Source organism: Struthio camelus, chromosome 2 (genome assembly GCF_040807025.1).
Source record: "Struthio camelus isolate bStrCam1 chromosome 2, bStrCam1.hap1, whole genome shotgun sequence".
Taxonomy (NCBI): Eukaryota; Metazoa; Chordata; class Aves; order Struthioniformes; family Struthionidae; genus Struthio; species Struthio camelus.
The window spans coordinates 152,823,738-152,840,591 of record NC_090943.1 but is presented as its reverse complement, the minus strand read 5'-3'; the positions used below and the strand labels follow the sequence as shown (position 1 = coordinate 152,840,591).

The following is a 16,854-nucleotide window of genomic DNA, read 5'->3' as shown; positions in this document are numbered from 1 at the left end:
CTAACTATAACATTCTAGACTTCTTCATAACCTAAGTATTTGAATAATGAATGTATAACTTCTTACTTCACTGACTCTGGGAGTATATTGCCTTTTGCTTCCTTTAACTACTTCACAAAACAAATGGAACAACCAGAGAAAAGGGCTTTCATCAGAAATTCTGGCATTTTTTTCACCTGCGTGTCTTTCGTGTAATCCAGTGATTTCAAGTTTTCTTTTGTAAGAAAAGCAAAAATGCTTTATAGCCTTTTGATCATTTAAAAAAAATGATTTGGCTTCTTGCTCACAGTTATCAGCATTTTTTTGAAGCTTGACTGCCAAGAAGCTTTCTATACCTTTCAATCAATAACCTTTCAATCAGTTTTGAAGCTTTCACTGCCAAGATGAAAAGTGAAGGACATCAGCTTGAGTTATCCTAAATTGTTTCAGTGAACGAATTTTGTGAAGTGCCTTCTGTTTTAGCACTTTAAGTTTCTCACACTGACTTCTGACATTCCGCTTTCCTAGATTATAGGAAAGGTCTGTTTGTAGTTTGTATTAAAGTGTGCCAATACTTGTATATTAACAAGATTTTTTTAATAAAATTGTACAAACAAAGCAACCGCTCTGTGCACTCTTCATTTCTTGCAATCTCTGCATCATCTATTATGCATTACAATTGAGATAATAGGCTTGTGGCAGCATCCACGTTTGCTGGTTCCTGTTCCAGATGCTCGGAAACCTGAAAATAATAAGTTTCACTTTAAAGTAGAGCATAATTTCGTTTCCTGTTTTTTTTTAACTGCTTGGGAGGAAAAAAAATTAAGAAGTACCTGCTGTCTAGAAGAATCATTTGTCTTTGATATATTTAACTTAGGCTAATTCTGTAGTCATAATTCAGTAATTTGGGGAGGACTACGGGATTCACTAAATCTGTCAGATCAGCAGCCGGTACTGTATGCTACAGGACATAGACAAAACATTGTGCCAGTAACATAGATGGAAACAGGCTGAGCTTTTAGTTGAGGGAATTACGCTCTGGACTGCCTAACTTTGAAACCATGGAAGAAATACTATTACTTGCAGCCTGGGTGATCAAATCCATGGTTCTGTCACGAATTAGCACATGAGGAGCAGCGTAGTCTGAATTCCCAGGCACGTGCAAGCTAGCAGGGCTAAGGCCAATGGCACCAGCTGCCTTGACACCCTTGCTCAGCCTCATCCTATGCTGGAGGCACTGTCACCTGCAGTTCCTTTTTCCTCAGCTGCTTCTTAAGGTATTTGGTGCTGGTTCTGTTGCACCCAGCCATACAGAAACTTGACTACCCCAGGCACAGTAAATAAAACTTGCATCCACGTTATTGAACTAATCCCTCTCTTTACCCCAACAGCCAGCATGGATTCATCCTTATTTCCACCCGGGCCATTGCTTTTTCTGTCCCCCAAACCACATCCAGATCATCAAAGAGAGCTGGCAAAAGGAGGAGCTTGTCAGCAATTAAATGGTGTGCCAGTGCTCTAGACCGTCTAGCCCTGTTTACTGCGCTCGGCTAGACAAAGCAAGAGAAAAACATTGTCTTGAAGTGCTGCAGGCAAGAGTTATTGTATAGGAACTGTTACGTTTCAGATGTTGTTCGTTCTAATAAGGGAGTATGAAGGCTTAGGAATGTGGAACAGAAAGAGGTAGAGCCGTTTGGTTCAAAAGATCTACTGGTGCTTTGGGTAGGAAGCACCAGTACAGGAAGAGTCCCTTTTACTTTCTGTGTCTCTTCATGTTGAGACACAAGCCTCAAATCAAGGGTCTGTACCTGGAACTGGCTTTAAAAAAATGCATCAGAAATAAAGCTGGAGAATCATTGAAATGTTTAGGAAGCACATTCGGGCTTGACTGCCCACCCTCTTCACTTCTGACTTTAATAGTTACATAGCACTTGCTGTATCACTAACCAGATTGCTAACCGGATTTCAACATTACCACATAACTGAAATTAATAAACCTGGTTTATAGCTCTAGAGCAAGAGCATGAATGGTCTGCAGTCTTAGGGATGGAGCATAATGCTTTGAACGTGGCACTTTGTAAAAAAACTTGAGGAGGGAAATGAAAATACAATTACCTGCTGTCCCTTTTGAGGTTCTGCTGCGATGCCTTTTGATAGCTGTTTTACTTCTTTCTGAACTTCAGTAAATGCTTTATTTAGTGCTCGAACTTTCTCATCGTTTACAATATTTATCTGTAAAGAGAAAAAAAGCCTTGGAAGTTGGTATTTTAGACTGAAATTCCATTGGCAAATTGTGAAATTGCCTCATTTCTGTGTAACTATTAGAGAGTCTACGTATTATGCATATCTTCCAAAATTGCTTTTTGCAAGCAACAGTCTTAGGTTTGGGTTTATGTACTGGTACTTCACTGTACCACCTAGTCATGTAAATATTATGATATTACTAATGTTCTAATAAATTGACAATTATGAAAGCAGTTAAACTTGTTCTGTTGGAAAGGGAGATGATGCTTCTGGTCCAGAAACAAGCCCAGATGTAGGTAAGCCATGCCACCTTCAGTTCCTCTTAGCTGGAGTAAGTGAACATAGACAGTTCAAGGAAGGATTCCTTCCTTAATTTATAAATGATCAGACCATTTTGAGTTTTTCCAGCAATTTACCTTTCAGCGTCACACACTGCAGTCCTACTTGTTCCTACGGCAGGTTTGACCAACAACGCCTACCAGACTTTGCCATGGTATTTAAAGAAGCTTATGCAGAACAGGGTGTGTATCTGCTCTCTGGACTCCTCTTTTCACAAAGATGCTTGCTTCTGAATGGGAACAACTAAGACATAGACATGCTGTGATCTTCTCTGGGGACAATAATCTGTAGTAGAGGAGCTGGCTGGATACTTGGGGCCATAGACACTTACTTTGCTGCAGGAGAGAAAGATTTGGCTGATCTCAGCCCTGCTGAGACCCTGCTTGCTTCTGAAGCACCAGGTTTTGAACAGGATCTTAGCCAGATGATGGCATACTACGCTGCCAAATGTTCCAGAAGCATGCTCACGCTTCTTCAGGCAGTCCCAGATTTCAGGATACCTACTGCTGTTCCAAAGGCTACCACGGCAATTCACCTCGCAGCAAAACGGGTGGACAGAAGCAAACCATGAATCGTTACACCTGTGCCTGTTGCTTTCAATGTTTCCTTAATTTCAGATCACGGATATATAATTCTGAATGAGTCACTAAGAGAATCAGAGTAGTAATAAGGCAGTGGCAAGAAGCTGATCAAACAAGCTTATTTAGGAGTAGCAGTTTAATTCATAATACCTCAAGAAATATGGATTCAGCTCGTAGCTCAAATTAGAGTGGATGGGACTGTGAGCAGCTCAATTTACAAGGCCTTTAGGGCCTGCTAACGTCTTCCAGCCTCACAATGACACTGCAAGGGTACTGTTGGTTTAAAGAACTGATCTCCTCTGATACTCTGGAAAGGACATCTCCGTAGGAAGTGGCTCTGTAGCTAGTGCGTGTGTCTGTATCAAAAGTTGCTGGAATAGTTATAATTGGCTTTTATCTGTTAAAGAGTAAACCTGTTTTAAAGAATTTTTTCTGAGCACCTCATTATGCTGGTTAATGGTAAGTAAATCCCAAAGGCCTAATGAATAAAAGAATACAGCTTCACACACACAGAATAAAATTTTACTCCTAATGAGATACTGACTTTTCATTAAGATGATTTCAAACCTGTTTCTGCTTTTATTACACAAAACACTCTAGACTAAGGAAATCTGACGCCAGCAACGTTAAACTGCTTTGGGGCTCCCTGTTTCTTTCCAGAGTGTTTTTTTGTTCCTGTCTGTCTACCAGGTTCACTGGTCAAGCAGCTTTATCTTCCAGAAGAAAATCTGAGAGGGCCTTTTTTAGGGCTGCTGTTTAGTTAAACTCTATTTGCCCACCACACTATAACTAAATATATTGGGAACATTAATCCACTAACTTTCTACGTTTATTATCGGATGCCCTTCTGAGAGACCAGATGCCGCAGTTGAGGCTGGAGGCAGGCCTTGAGAAGAGGATGCAATACAAAGACTTGCTCCTACCAAGAGGAAAAGTCCTGCTCACATCACTCCCATTCCTCTTTCCCCTCCATCGCTCCCAGCCAGGCAGGTTTCACTTTACAGCTGAGAAAAACAGACGGCTACTGGATCACAAGAGGCTCTGTCCTTCCTGGTTCTTCTCCCCCAAATGTTTCACCTTGTACGTGCTGCCTTTTGGCGTTTGCCCATCATTAAACTGGTTCAGGTCACCAGTCCAGCACAGAAAAATACAAACTGCATTTTTAATTGCTTTTGCTGCTGATTTAGCAGGCCGAATCGCCTACTGTGCAACGAGTTGCCAGAGCTGCAGCAGGGTGAGCCGGGGAGCAGGGTCCAGAGCCGAGGAGCACGGCTTCCCCACCTCTAACTCTTCATTTGGCTCTAGCCCTTTTGCTACATCACAGCTTGAATTATTGCACCAGCAGAGATGCTGAGAGTCTTGTTTGCCTAGTAAAGGTAAACTCTTCAAACCACTGCTGGTGTCTTTAGCATCACATTCCCTAGGGCACCCTAAGATGCTATCAGATGCTTTCTAAATGACCACCCTGAAGGAAAACAGCTCGAGGTCTTATGTGACAGGGTGTTTGCGGACCTTTTTGCGCTTCCCTTTTGTAAGGTAACGACCTCGGGACCTTTTTGCGCTTCCCTTTTGTAAGGTAACGACCTCAACGCACAGCGCTAATCTTCAGCTGCAAACCGTGTACTTAGGAACACAATCCAGCTGTTAGCAGACGGATTTTTCTCCCTCCAAATAAAAGTCTTTTTTATTTTTTATTTTTAATTCTAACTGAATTTTTATCCAGAAGCGTATTGCTCATAATACAGCTTTATTTACTCAAGAACACTGCTCCCCCCCTCCCCCCCCACGAGGCCTGACCAACGGCTGGGCCGCTCTCGGAAAGACCCAAGGTTACACCCAACCGCCCGGCCCGGAGGAACAACTGCCTCCCGGGCTCCCTGCACGGGGACCCCGCAGAAGCCCCCCGAGGAGCCTCCCCAAGCCCCGCCGCCGCCGCTCACCTTGCGCAGCCCCGTGGTGACGGGCTTCGCCCTGCCCTTGCCCTTGGCCGCCCTCCCGCCGGCCAGGCGGAACACGCTCGCCCGCGCCCGGCTCTTGCCCATGCCCGCGCCGCCGCCTGGCCCCGCGCCTGACGTCACAGCGGCGCGGAGCCGATGACGCCGCCGATGACGCCGCCGTCGTCAGCGCTCCGCCCCGCGCCGCGCTTCGCGGTTGTTTAAACGCAGGGGTTTGGGGGGGTTTTTTTGGTTTTTCTTTTCTTTTCTTTTCTTTTCTTTTCTTTTCTTTTCTTTTCTTTTCTTTTCTTTTCTTTTCTTTTCTTTTCTTTTCTTTTCTTTTCTTTTCTTTTCTTTTCTTTTCTTTTCTTTTCTTTTCTTTTCTTTTCTTTTCTTTTCTTTTCTTTTCTTTTCTTTTCTTTTCTTTTCTTTTCTTTTCTTTTCTTTTCTTTTCTTTTCTTTTCTTTTCTTTTCTTTTCGTTTTTCTTTTCTTTTCCCCTTCCCCCGGCGTGGCCGGTTCGAGCCCCGCGTTCTCCTCGGCCCCCGGCTATAAAACGCGGACCTGCAGCGCGGCCCTTGCGGGGGGAGTTGTCCGCCGCTGGACCCCTGCCGCGGGGCCAGCCAAGGAGTACAGGGCAGCGCTGAGCGGCCGCGGAGCGCTCCGGGACGTAACCCCAGAAACAGACCCCCCCCAGCCCGCGTTACTGCGTATATGTCAAACAACTCGTACAACTTGCAGGAAGACAGTTTTATTCCGTCTGCACCGTTTCCGCGCAAGGAGTGCGCCCGTGCGCAGGCTGCGCGCCGCCGGCGACCGCCGTCGGAGGGGGCCGGCGCGCTCCCAGGCGCGCCCCTGCCCGCGGCAGGAGATGCCTCCGGGCCCATCACACCTCGCAGAGGCCCCCGCGGCTGTGGGCTGCGCGGACCCAGCCCCGACGGGACGGGACGGGACGGGACGGGGCGGGGGAGGGCTGCGCGGGTGCGCAGCGCAGCAGGTTTCTTATCGGCGCCGGAGCATCGGGGCGTCGCCGCCCTCGCCTCCTTCAAAGCGGGCGGCGGTGCCGCGACGGCCGCTTTTCCCTGCGCAGCCCGGCGCGGCTCGACGCGGCTCGACGCACCATGCTGCACTGGGGATACGACGAGCACAACGGTAGGGGAAAAGGCAAGCGCGGAGGGGAGCGGAGGCGGCGCGGGGTCCGCGGCTGCATGGCCGGGCTGCCGTCGGGAGCCGCGGGGCTGCTCTGTCCCGTTCGCCCCGAGGGCGCCGGTGGCCCCGTCCGGCCCGCGGGGACCCCCCCACCCCCCACCCCGTATGTATGCGGCGGCCGCGCCGGTGGGAGCTACGGTGCTGGCAGCGCGGGGCTCCGGCCGCGCTCTGCGCTCGCCGGTGGGAAACGCGAAGTGTGAGAATCAGCGGAGCAAGCTGGACTTGCAGCTGTGCACCTCTTTAAGAGGAGAAACTTTTAGATCGGAGTTGTTTCCTAGTTTCCTTAAGCTGGCCCTTCTCTGGAGCCGCACCGCGTCCTCCTCAGCCGCCTTAAAGACTTGCCTGCGCTCTGCGCGGTGGGTGATGCGGGCGGCTGCGCTCTGGGGCGCGGACCGGCGCGCAGTTCCCGCACGCAGAAATCGACGGGCTTTTGTAAGTTGAAGGGAGTCAGCTCTGGTGGAGTAATGAAACCTTGCGTTGTCTGTGGTAGCGCACGGAGAAATAAAAGAGCATGGTAGTAAAAGGACATAATGGGTATACTTGCACATACCGGAGTGTGTTTCCTTTCTGCGATCATTTAGCGTTTGGAATGCTGTTAGTGCAAGTCCTGCCTTTCCTTCGCGATCCTTTTGTTCAGCCTTTTCTGGATGGATAGACTTTTCCAGAAAAACTGGGTGGTGGTGGATCGTAGCGATGTTGCAACGATTAGGCGTGTTATCTAATACTGTGCAGTGTGCAGTACCCCTCCCCTCCGAGACGCAAAATGGGGCTTGTTTTTCAAATTTGTGTCTCCATGTGTTTTCCAAGAGTGCTGTGGACTTCACCTGCAAGGTCCAGATAAGAAGCCCACTTTCCCTCCCTTGTCCTAGCCCCCCTCCTTGGCTATTCTCAGCTTCTAGGAAGGGGAGGGTGCCCCAGTTCCTATCAGGCAGTTGCCTTGGACCTTGCTTGAGGCCCCATCTCCAGTATCAAACCCTGTTTTCTGGCTGATAACATATACGGAGTGGAGATTGCCTTTGCCTCCCCCCGGGGCCCCAGCTGTTGCTGGGTGCGTAGCTCTTGGCAAGTCCATCCTCTCCCCATCGCCCCTCGGGGGAGGATAGTGGGGGGTGCCTTGGGTACCCAGTGCTTCCCTGGCAGCAGGCTTCCCTCTTAGCTTTTCTCTTTTTACGCGTTCGCTTCGTTGGTTTAAGCTTGTTTCTTGCTTTGCTGATGCAGGAGATTGCTCTGAATCTTGACAAATTTCATCGCCCTACCTGGCTGTGGATAGTTTCCCTGACGCTAAGATTAGCTTTTGCAACTAAGGAAGTAGCAACGGAGGACAATTAATTAACTTTGACTGCAGTCAAATGCTAAAGTTGACTTCCTGAAGAGTTGGAAGGACATCTACATTGACTTCAAATTCTGCATTTGTTATTTGCAGAGATAAAATTGCTTATTTTTTGCCTTTTTTTGCAGAGAGCTGCTTGTTTTTAAAACCAGGGAAACACTCTTTTGCCCTGTTAGCGATAATGAGCGTAACAGAAGTTATTTTGTCCGTAACGTTAACGTTCAAATATTGCACACACATGTCCGCATGTATGGTATATGTGTGTATATAAGGGCATGGACTGACTGGTATACACAGAACGAAATGTTTTCAACTGCTTTGATGCCCGTATTTCTGAAATGCTAAGAGGCGTTACTTCATTTCTATGCAAACCTTGGTCTTTGTTTTCTTGCCGCTGTCCTTACTTCGTAGTTTTGATGGTGCTGGCATACGGAGGCATAATACTGAGCTCTTGAAAGTTGGCGCCTGCATGGCATTGTGCATGCTTCTCTCAGCTGCTCGGGGTTCCTGTAAGGAGCTGAATGTCCGCACCCCTTCACATAACATTTCCTTTTTAGATAGCTGGGCAGTTGCTTTAGCTAAAAGACAAATTCAGAATCGATTGCCTTTAGTTTATGACTTATTTAATCAAATGTATGGAAGGTACTTATGTATATTGTATTTTACTGCAAAAATGTCTACTGGTCTCTTACAAGTCTAACACTCAAGTGTTTTATAAATAAAACAAGTGATATGAATTCTTGATTTTTATTCTTATCTCACTGGGAATAATTCCGCAGTTCTGATGCCCGCTTTGAAAAGGGCCACTAAATTTTACCCATTATGAATTTCCAATTGGTTTCATTAGTGCTAATATTATTGTAAGCTGCCACATAACTAAATTTCTTGCAAACTTTCTTGCAGTCATTGCAAATTTAAGCATGTGATAAAATGAGCAGTGGGCTCTCATTAGAAATAAATGACGACGTGATCCTGCAAAGATTGGGCCATACCAAACTAATAGACTTCCTGCATATAATATCAAGCTATTGAAAAAAATGTCACGCTTTCACCTGTGCCTACTCTCTCCATACAAGTGTACAAGCCCACCACCGCCTCTGAACCGTAGCCCTCAGTGTCTCTGCCAGGCTTGCTTCAGCTTTGTCTGGGCTTCTTGATGACACTCAGCACCTTTAATGCCAGCTGGAGAAAGAGCAGCAATTGGCGACTGCCGTTAGGTGCTAGAGCGAGTTGTATTTCCTAACAAGTTCATAACTGCCTTCATTATGAGATCCGGTTCATAGACTGAGTGTGCAATGCCGGTGGGCACCATAAGTAGCGATAGCCTAATCTCAAAGTGACAGAGGTGTGCATATAGTCAATTCTGTGTCCAAAATAAAGGCACACATCTCCAGAGCAGATGCCTTGGTCTTTGTCATGAATCCTGGTCACAACGGCTTTGATTGTCAGAAGTTGCTATGCAATCTCTTGGCCAAAAAATATTTTTTCCATCAACAAGAAGGAATTTCGTATGTTCAGATACGTTCATTGTAACCAAGTTCCTTCAGTAAATTAAAAAATGAAGGAAGCTAAATTGGTGAGCTGTACATTCCCAAGTCTATCTTAAACATGTACCTGGAAAATTAAAATGCATATTGTGTTGAAATGGAGGCATACAGTTAAGGTCCAAATTCAGAAGCAATTTTCACCCTGGATGTCCCACTGGTTTAAATCTGACTGCCTGATGTGCGTTCAAATTGAATGTTGTGTCCACGATCTTCCAACAGTAATGACTTATTTTTGGATGGTCATGCACAGTGTTTACTCTGGGATGAGGTCAATAGTCGTGAATTGAGCCACAGTTTTCCTAGAGTGCCAAGAGTGGTAATTTTGTTGCTAAATTGGTAGTGGATAATCTAGTAAGGAATACCGCTTTATGTAAGTGATGAAAAATTACGTTAAGCTTTCTGTTATTTTCCTGTATATGTTAAAAGGCCAGATTTTTGGCAATCCCTTGTTACTGAGAGATACTTAGTCACTAAAACAAAAACATGATTTTGATAATCTGAACTAAGGACAAGTATAAGTGCAGATATAGTGTCTTTTTAGAACCGAAGTTTGTTGTAGAATAATTAGTTAATGGTAGGATTACAGACTTGGGTCCTCTTTCTGTCCCAAACCCAAGAGATTAAAATAGTTTTAGCATAAATTATGCTACCTTTTTTCTATCTAAGAGTGGAGTTGTTTAGATAAATCATGTTCAGGTAGAGCATTTTTTTTATCATCCCTGTGGATTTTGTAGCATGCTGAAGTCATGTCTCTGTATTCCAAGTTCCTTTTAGACAACTGAGCAGATTTGATATGGGGAATCCAATGAGGGATTTTTTTTTTTTTTACTCATACTTTGTTTGCATAAACTTTAATTGAGTGGGTAGTATTTATATCACAAATAATTCATATTATTTACTGTATGATAACTGTAGTTATTGCTGAGCCAGAGCAATGGGACCAAGTAATTAAGCGCATAAATATATTTTACCTTTGCTCAGCTTAGCAATACCCTAAGCGCATTGGAAATTAAGTAGCAATAAGCTTTTTCCCAGCGTCCTAAATCACAGCACTAAGGTATGCTGCTTCTTAAATGGGTAAAGTTGTGCACTGCATCTCTAACTACAAGGTGCCAGAATCTAAACACAATTAAAATTGTGTAATATGCTAAATGATGCTTAATTAAAATGTTGAATGATTTTGACCATCGTTTTTGAAGTAATAAGAATTACTCTTAAATACATAAATATGTAAATAAATATTTCAAGCCAGCAAGATGTTTATCGACTATCTTACTAGTGGCTTGCTTAATGGGCTTAGTTAATTAAGTCATTAACAAAATTACTTTCTAACAAATTCAAGACTGAAGGTCCATGCCTTTGTTCTACCTGAAATGTAAGCCTTAGCTGGTCTTTAAAACTCCTCCTTCACTCTTTCTTTTTCTGTGATGCTCAGAAGAATAGGGGATGGACGATGAGCCAGTTGAGAGCTTATGGGTAAGGATTAAGGGGCAGGTTAGCATAGGTGACACTGTTGTGGGTGTTTGCTACAGGCCACCTGATCAGGAGGAGGAAGTCGATGAGGCCTTTTGCAGACAGCTGGAAGTAGCCTCACGATCACAGGCCCTGGTTCTCATGAGGGACTTCAACCACCCTGACATCTGCTGGAGGAACAACACAGCAAGGCACAAACAAGCCAGGAGGTTCCTGGAACGCATTCATGATAACTTTCTGACACAACTGATGGAGGAGCTAATGAGGAGAGGTGTGCTGCTGGACCTTGTACTAACACACAAGAAGATGTGAAGGTTGGGGACAGCCTTGGCTGCAGTGACCGTGAGATGGTGGAGTTCCGGATCCTGTGAATGGTGCATCCCAATGAGCAAGAAGTCAAGAAAAGGGGGCAGGAGACCTGCATGCATGAACAAGGAGTTCCTGGCTAAACTCAAACAGAAGACTGTGCAGAAGGTAGAAGAAGGGACAGGCCACTTGGGAGGAATACAGGGACATTGTCAGAGTGTGCAGGGATGTGACAGGGAAGGCTAAGGCCCATTTGGAATTAAATCTGGCAAGGGATGTCGAGGACAACAAGAAGGCCTTCTTCAAATACATCAATAGCAAAAGGAAGACTAGGGAAAATGTGGGCCCGCTGCTGAATGGGGCGGGTGCCCTGGTAACAAAGGAGACAGAGAAGGCAGAGTTATTGAATGCTGCCTTTGCTTCCGTCTTCACTGCTAAGGCCAGTCCTGAGGAATTCCAGACCTTGGAGACAAGAGAGGAAGTCTGGAGAAAGGAAGACTCTCCCTTGGTGGAGGAGGATCAGGTTAGAGATCTTTTGTCCAAACTTGGCATCCATAAATCCATGGGCCCTGATGGGATGCACCCACGAGTGCTGAGGGAGCTGGCGGATGTTATCGCTAGGCCACTCTCCATCGTCTTTGAAAGATCCTGGAGATCAGGAGAGGTGCCTGAGGACTGGAAGAAAGCCAATGTCACGCCAGTCTTCCAAAAGGGCAAGAAGGAGGAGCCAGGAAACTCCAGGCCTGTCAGCCTCCCCTCCATCCCTGGAAAGGTGATGGAACAGCTCCTCCTGGAGGTCATCACTAAGCATGTGGAGGACAAGAAGGTGATCAGGAGTAGTCAGCATGGATTCACCAAAGGGAAATTCACGCTTAACCAATCTGATGGCCTTCTATGATGGAATGGCTGGCTGGACAGGTGAGGGCAGAGCAGTGGATGTTGTCTGCCTGGGCTTCAGCAAGGCTTTGGACACTGTCTCCCATCACATCCTCCTAGGGAAGCTCAGGAAGTGTGGGCTAGATGAGTGGACAGTGAGGTGGATGGAGAACTGGCTGGATGACCGAGCTCAGAGGGTTGTGGTCAGTGGCGCAGAGTCAAGTTGGAGGCCTGTGGCTAGTGGTGTCTCCCAGAGGTCAGTCCTGGGCCCAGTCTTGGTCAATGCATTCATCAGTGACCTGGAGGAAGGGACAGAGTGCACCCTCAGCAAGTTTGCTGAGGATACAAAACTGGGGGGAGTGGCTGACACACCAGAAGACTGTGCTGCCATTCAGAGGGACCTGGACAGGCTGGAGAGGTGGGCAGAGAGGAACCTCCTGAAGTTCAACAAAGGCAAGTGCAGGGTCCTGCACCTAGGGAGAAATAACCCCATGCACCAGTATGTACTGGGAGCTGACCTGCTGGAAAGTAGCTCTGCAGAGAAGGACCTGGGAGTGCTGGTGGACAACAAGTGAAGCATGAGCCAGCAGTGTGCCCTTGTGGCCAAGAAGGCCAATGGTCTCCTGGGGTGCATGAGGCAGAGTGTTGCCAGCAGGTGGAGGGAGGTGATCCTGCCCCTCTCCTCAGCCCTGGTGAGGCCTCCCCTAGAGTCCTGTGTCCAGTTCTGGGCTCCCCAGGACAAGAGAGACATGGCACTCCTGGAGAGAGTCCAGCGGAGGGCTACCAAGATGATGAGGGGACTGGAGCATCTCTACTATGAAGAAAGACTGAGAGAGCTGGGCTTGTTCAGCCTGGAGAAGAGAAGACTGAGGGGGGATCTCATCAATATGTATAAATACCTGAAGGGAGGATACAAACAGGAGGGGCCAGACTCTTCTCTGTGGTGCCCAGCAACAGGACAAGAGGCAACGGGCAGAAACTGAACCACAGGCAGTTCCATCTGAACATGAAGAAAAACTTCTTGACTGTGAGGGTGACAGAGCACTGGAACAGGTTGCCCAGGGAGGTTGTGGAATCTGCTTCCTTGGGTCTGGACACAGTCCTGTGCCATGTGCTCTAGAGGAGCCTGCTTGAGCAGGGAGGTTGGACTAGATGATCTCCAGAGGTCCCTCCCAACCTCCACCATTCTGTGGTTCTGTGAAGACTGCCAGACTGCCAAGAAGGCTCTGCAGCTGCTCCCCCCCAGCCCCAAGGGCAGCCTTCCTGATTTCTCATTGTGGCACTTGGCTATTTTAGCACTTGCGAATTTCTGAGCTGGGTTCAGTTCTGTTGAAGTTGAGGGCTGAAAAATGATGCCTTTTGATGTTGGGCATGGAGTACTCCATTCTAATCCTTTTTCATTGGCATGTTTAAATACTAAGCTACCCAAAAAGATGCAAATCAGCTTGCTGATCTAAAACTGAGATCAATTTCCCTCAGTACAGGGAATTACGAGGATTTCCAGTTATGCAGATTTTATAAGTTCAGCTTCTGATGCTCGTGTTTAAGTTTTTCTAATGTCTAGTCTCTCCTTATTATGCAGATTACTATGCTTCTTACCAATGAGAAGTCTGGAGAAAAAAAATACTGTGTTGTTAATAATACTGACAGTTCATCAGCCCTGCATACTTTCACTTTCTTTCTTTCTTCTAGACTAAATCTTGTTTACTACCTTAACCTTATAGGAAGTATTCCCCAAACAAATACCATTCCTACTTTTCTTCTCTGGACTCTTTCCAGACTGATTTTTATTCAAATAAGATTCAAAAATTACATGTATTCTTACCGACAGCTCTCTTATGTTTTGTAGGTGAGATATGTGAGATATGTAGTCTTATCTGCGAAATATTTCTTACTACTGCGGAATGACAGTTGCCCCTTTTCTCATTTCCACGTTGCTGATTTACAGAGATAATGCTTTTTAGCAGTTTTAGTTGCCGCTTTGTATTTTGGGATGCATAGAGAGAGAAAGATTAAGCTTGAGATCAATAGTGTAGATTAACGGCTTCTTCAGTTTTTTAATTTCTCACTAACTTGGGTAAATGGTGGAGCAAATCTCTCTTTGCAACATCTGCTGTCATTTATCACCAGGAGATGGTAGGAAGCAGAGACTGAGGCAGGCATTCCTGTCGTGAGTGTTCCTGTTCTTTGCTGACTGGCAGCTCTGCATTTGTGTGTGTGTGTGTGTGTGTGTGTGTGTGTGTGTGTGCGCGCGCGCTGCAGCGATGCTCAGGTTGCAGATTCCCCATAACACTGCTGGATTTTTTTTTTGGCATTCCCCCAGTCTGATTCAGCACAGTCCGTGGCAGATGTGTTGTTGTTAGATCTTCTGCAGCCAGTGATTACTATATAAAAAGCTCTTAAGGGAGGGACTTTGGATAGATAACAGGTAAACCATATGAGAGGTAAACCACTATATTAGGCAAAAATGGAATGCCTTTTACCAAAAATGTATTGGGGCGCAGTGTCTGTTTGATATAGGATGCTTAATATGGATGAGGATTTGTTGGATATGTGTGTTGCGTAACTGAGTGTTAACTATGTAGAATGAAATATCTGTCTACTGCAGGTAGACTGGCCAAATACAGCCAGATGCATCATACCCAGCAGGTGTATCTAGAAGGGGCCCTGAGAGCTGCCGTTGCAAGGCAGTGCAGCAGAAGCAGCTGACTATTTTGGTTTGCGATTTTCTGAATGCACTTGTTCTGGGTTAGACAAAAATGTAAACAAGAACGTTTGAAGCCGAGTCTTCTTTCTTATGAAGCACAGCACTGCCATCGATTCAGAGTTCTCCTCCAATGCCTTGCAGGGCCTGCCCACTGGAAGGAGGTTTTTCCTGTCGCTAATGGAGACCGCCAGTCCCCCATCGACATCAAAACTGAGGAAACCAAGTATGATCCCTCTCTCCGTCCTCTAAATCCCAATTACGATCCAGCTTCTGCTAAAATCATCCTTAACAACGGCCATTCCACCAGCGTCGAATTCGATGACACCGTAAACAAATCAGGTTTGTTCCTTTCATATTGCTCCGTATTTTCTTTCTCCATTTCTTGAATAGAGTACAGCCTGGGCATGCCCCGCTGCCAGACACACGACTTCTCATGAACAGTGAGGCTTTGGTCCTCTGGATGAGAGATTCCCTTTTTTTCTCCCCGTCTTTCAGCATGTTACAATTTGGGAACATATTGCGACAGAAGTACTAGGTTGTGGTTGTCAGAAAGCTCTAGGATTCCCTTTTCTCACGGATGGTTTGATCCACCCCAACTAGCTAGACAGCATCAGCACCCCTGTTTGAACAGTGTTGTTATACAATTTCTCAAATGCTGCTGTCTCTCACTGCAGATGAATCCTTTGTGTCTCATTACAGGTTCATTCCAACTGAATCGCTCAAGTCTCTTATCTGACTTTAGTTGCAGGTTTGGTTATATATTTTTTTCCTCTTTATAATCCATGCCCGGACTTGTTATGTCAGGAAAGAGCCAGTACAGAACAAATGAAATGTATCCCAAGTGATCCCTTATCTTCTCTGGAAAGTGTCATTGTCCCGCTCTTTTATAGGCGTGCACAGGTTCCCTTTTTGCAAGCAGTAATTCTTATTTAGAAGTTCTGTGGTTTAGCATAGTCTCTGTAATGTTAGTGCCTTCATCTTTAATTAGTTCTCTGGGACGGTAGCTTGCATACCTTCCCTGAAACTGTAGGAGCGCAGTTTCTTCAAGCAAAATCCTTCTGTGCTTGCATTAGGCATAAGTGAGGATCCAAGCCCACATAATACATTCACAAATGTCAAAGCCGGAAGAGGGCTAATTTGTGATCACGCTGTCCGTTAGTCCCCAGAATTATTAAACCGTTGTAATCCCCAGTCTCCTTCAGGAGACTCCGTATCTTCTGTGTATGGCCTAGGTTCTTCAGGTACTCACGCACAGCTTACATTTTGGCCAGAATCATACCTTACTTACCAAAAAATCCAAATCCTTCTGTATCCCTAAACTTAATTGTTCGCTATTTCCCTTAGTATTTGCCACGGACAAACTTTATCAGTAATATTTTTGGCTTACAGTGGCAACAGGGAGAGATGGAGTAGATGGAGTCAACATCATATTTTGCTTTCCCAGAGACTCTTCATTTAACTCTTAAATTTCCTGTTGATAAAAGCAACATTTGGATGTTGCCTGAAAGCCAAGAGCTGACCGTCAGTGATCTAGTCTGACCTCATGAGTGTCAGAGACCGCAGGACTTCCAGAGTTAATTTCTGCTTCAAGTCTAGTAGGTGTGGGTGAACTAAAGCACATCTATTAGAAAAATACACAATCTTGATTTCAAAATTTCCAGCGGTGATGAATCTACCACAGCCTTTGGTAAGTTATTCTAATTGTTAATTACCCTCACAACTAAAAAGTGGAAATCACGCTTTATTTCTGGTGGGACTTTGATCAGCTTGGCCTTTAAACTCCTTTCCTGTTTTAAAGAAATAAATATGAACGTGAATACATCAAGAATCAATTCCACTTTCTAACTCCTTCCATGAGGTGACAGGAAGTGAACGTAGTCTTTCTGTAGGCTTACACTGGTACCAAAGCAGGGGTAAGGAGAGCCTCTTCCCACTGCTTTCCTCAGTCTGTATGCCCAAGGATATTTTCCATGTCACTGCAAAGCACTGCTAGCTGATGATCAGCTAATTAAAGAGCTGTAATCCTCAGTCTCTTTCAGGAGACAGCATATATCTTCTTTACATTTTGGCCGGAATCATACCCTGCTTATCAAAAAATCCAAATCCTTCTATATCCATAAACTTAGTTATTTGCTGTTTCCCTTAATATTCTTCCCGACAAAGTTTATCCGTAATATTTTTGTCTTCTTTCAGGTCATTGATCAAAATACACTGAATTTTCTAGGGCCAAAATTTGGTCTCTGGGGTATCCCTGCGAAGCAAACACTCCTGCCCTATGATGGTTTTATGAAAAACATCAAATTATTGGTACTAAACACGGTGTCATCTTTT

General features: G+C 45.5%; 2 protein-coding genes across 3 annotated transcripts in view; one reads left to right on the top strand and one right to left on the bottom strand.

Annotated features, from left to right (window-relative positions):
- Positions 1–554: 554 nt before the first annotated feature.
- On the bottom strand, positions 555–5,371 carry RBIS (ribosomal biogenesis factor). The gene is made up of 3 exons (XM_068933123.1): positions 5,084–5,371; positions 2,095–2,211; positions 555–721 (listed from the first exon to the last, which is right to left on the bottom strand). The coding sequence occupies exons 1-3, from the start codon at positions 5,183–5,185 to the stop codon at positions 653–655; spliced, it is 288 nt and encodes a 95-aa protein (XP_068789224.1). The 5' UTR covers positions 5,186–5,371; the 3' UTR covers positions 555–652.
- The window catches only part of LOC104143948 (carbonic anhydrase 13), a 23,949-nt gene continuing 12,395 nt past the window's right edge, over positions 5,301–16,854 (top strand). Inside the window, exons 1-4 of one of the 2 annotated variants that reach the window (XM_068933121.1) lie at positions 6,066–6,227; positions 14,665–14,862; positions 15,223–15,271; positions 16,185–16,210. In XM_068933121.1, coding sequence (XP_068789222.1) covers positions 6,197–6,227; positions 14,665–14,862; positions 15,223–15,271; positions 16,185–16,210 — 304 coding nt within the window. In that variant the 5' untranslated portion in view covers positions 6,066–6,196. Of the gene's footprint in view, positions 6,228–14,664; positions 14,863–15,222; positions 15,272–16,184; positions 16,211–16,854 lie in introns of both variants that reach the window. The other variant, XM_068933122.1, reaches the window with a different exon arrangement.

Coding starts and splice junctions, on each gene's coding strand:
- RBIS (XM_068933123.1), bottom strand. CDS start 5,185: ATGGGCAAGAGCCGGGCGCGGGCGAGCGTGTTCCGCCTGGCCGGCGGG. Junction 2,212..5,083: donor TCACCACGGGGCTGCGCAAG/GTGAGCGGCGGC, acceptor TTCTCTTTACAG/ATAAATATTGTAAACGATGA. Junction 722..2,094: donor AACCTCAAAAGGGACAGCAG/GTAATTGTATTT, acceptor TATTATTTTCAG/GTTTCCGAGCATCTGGAACA.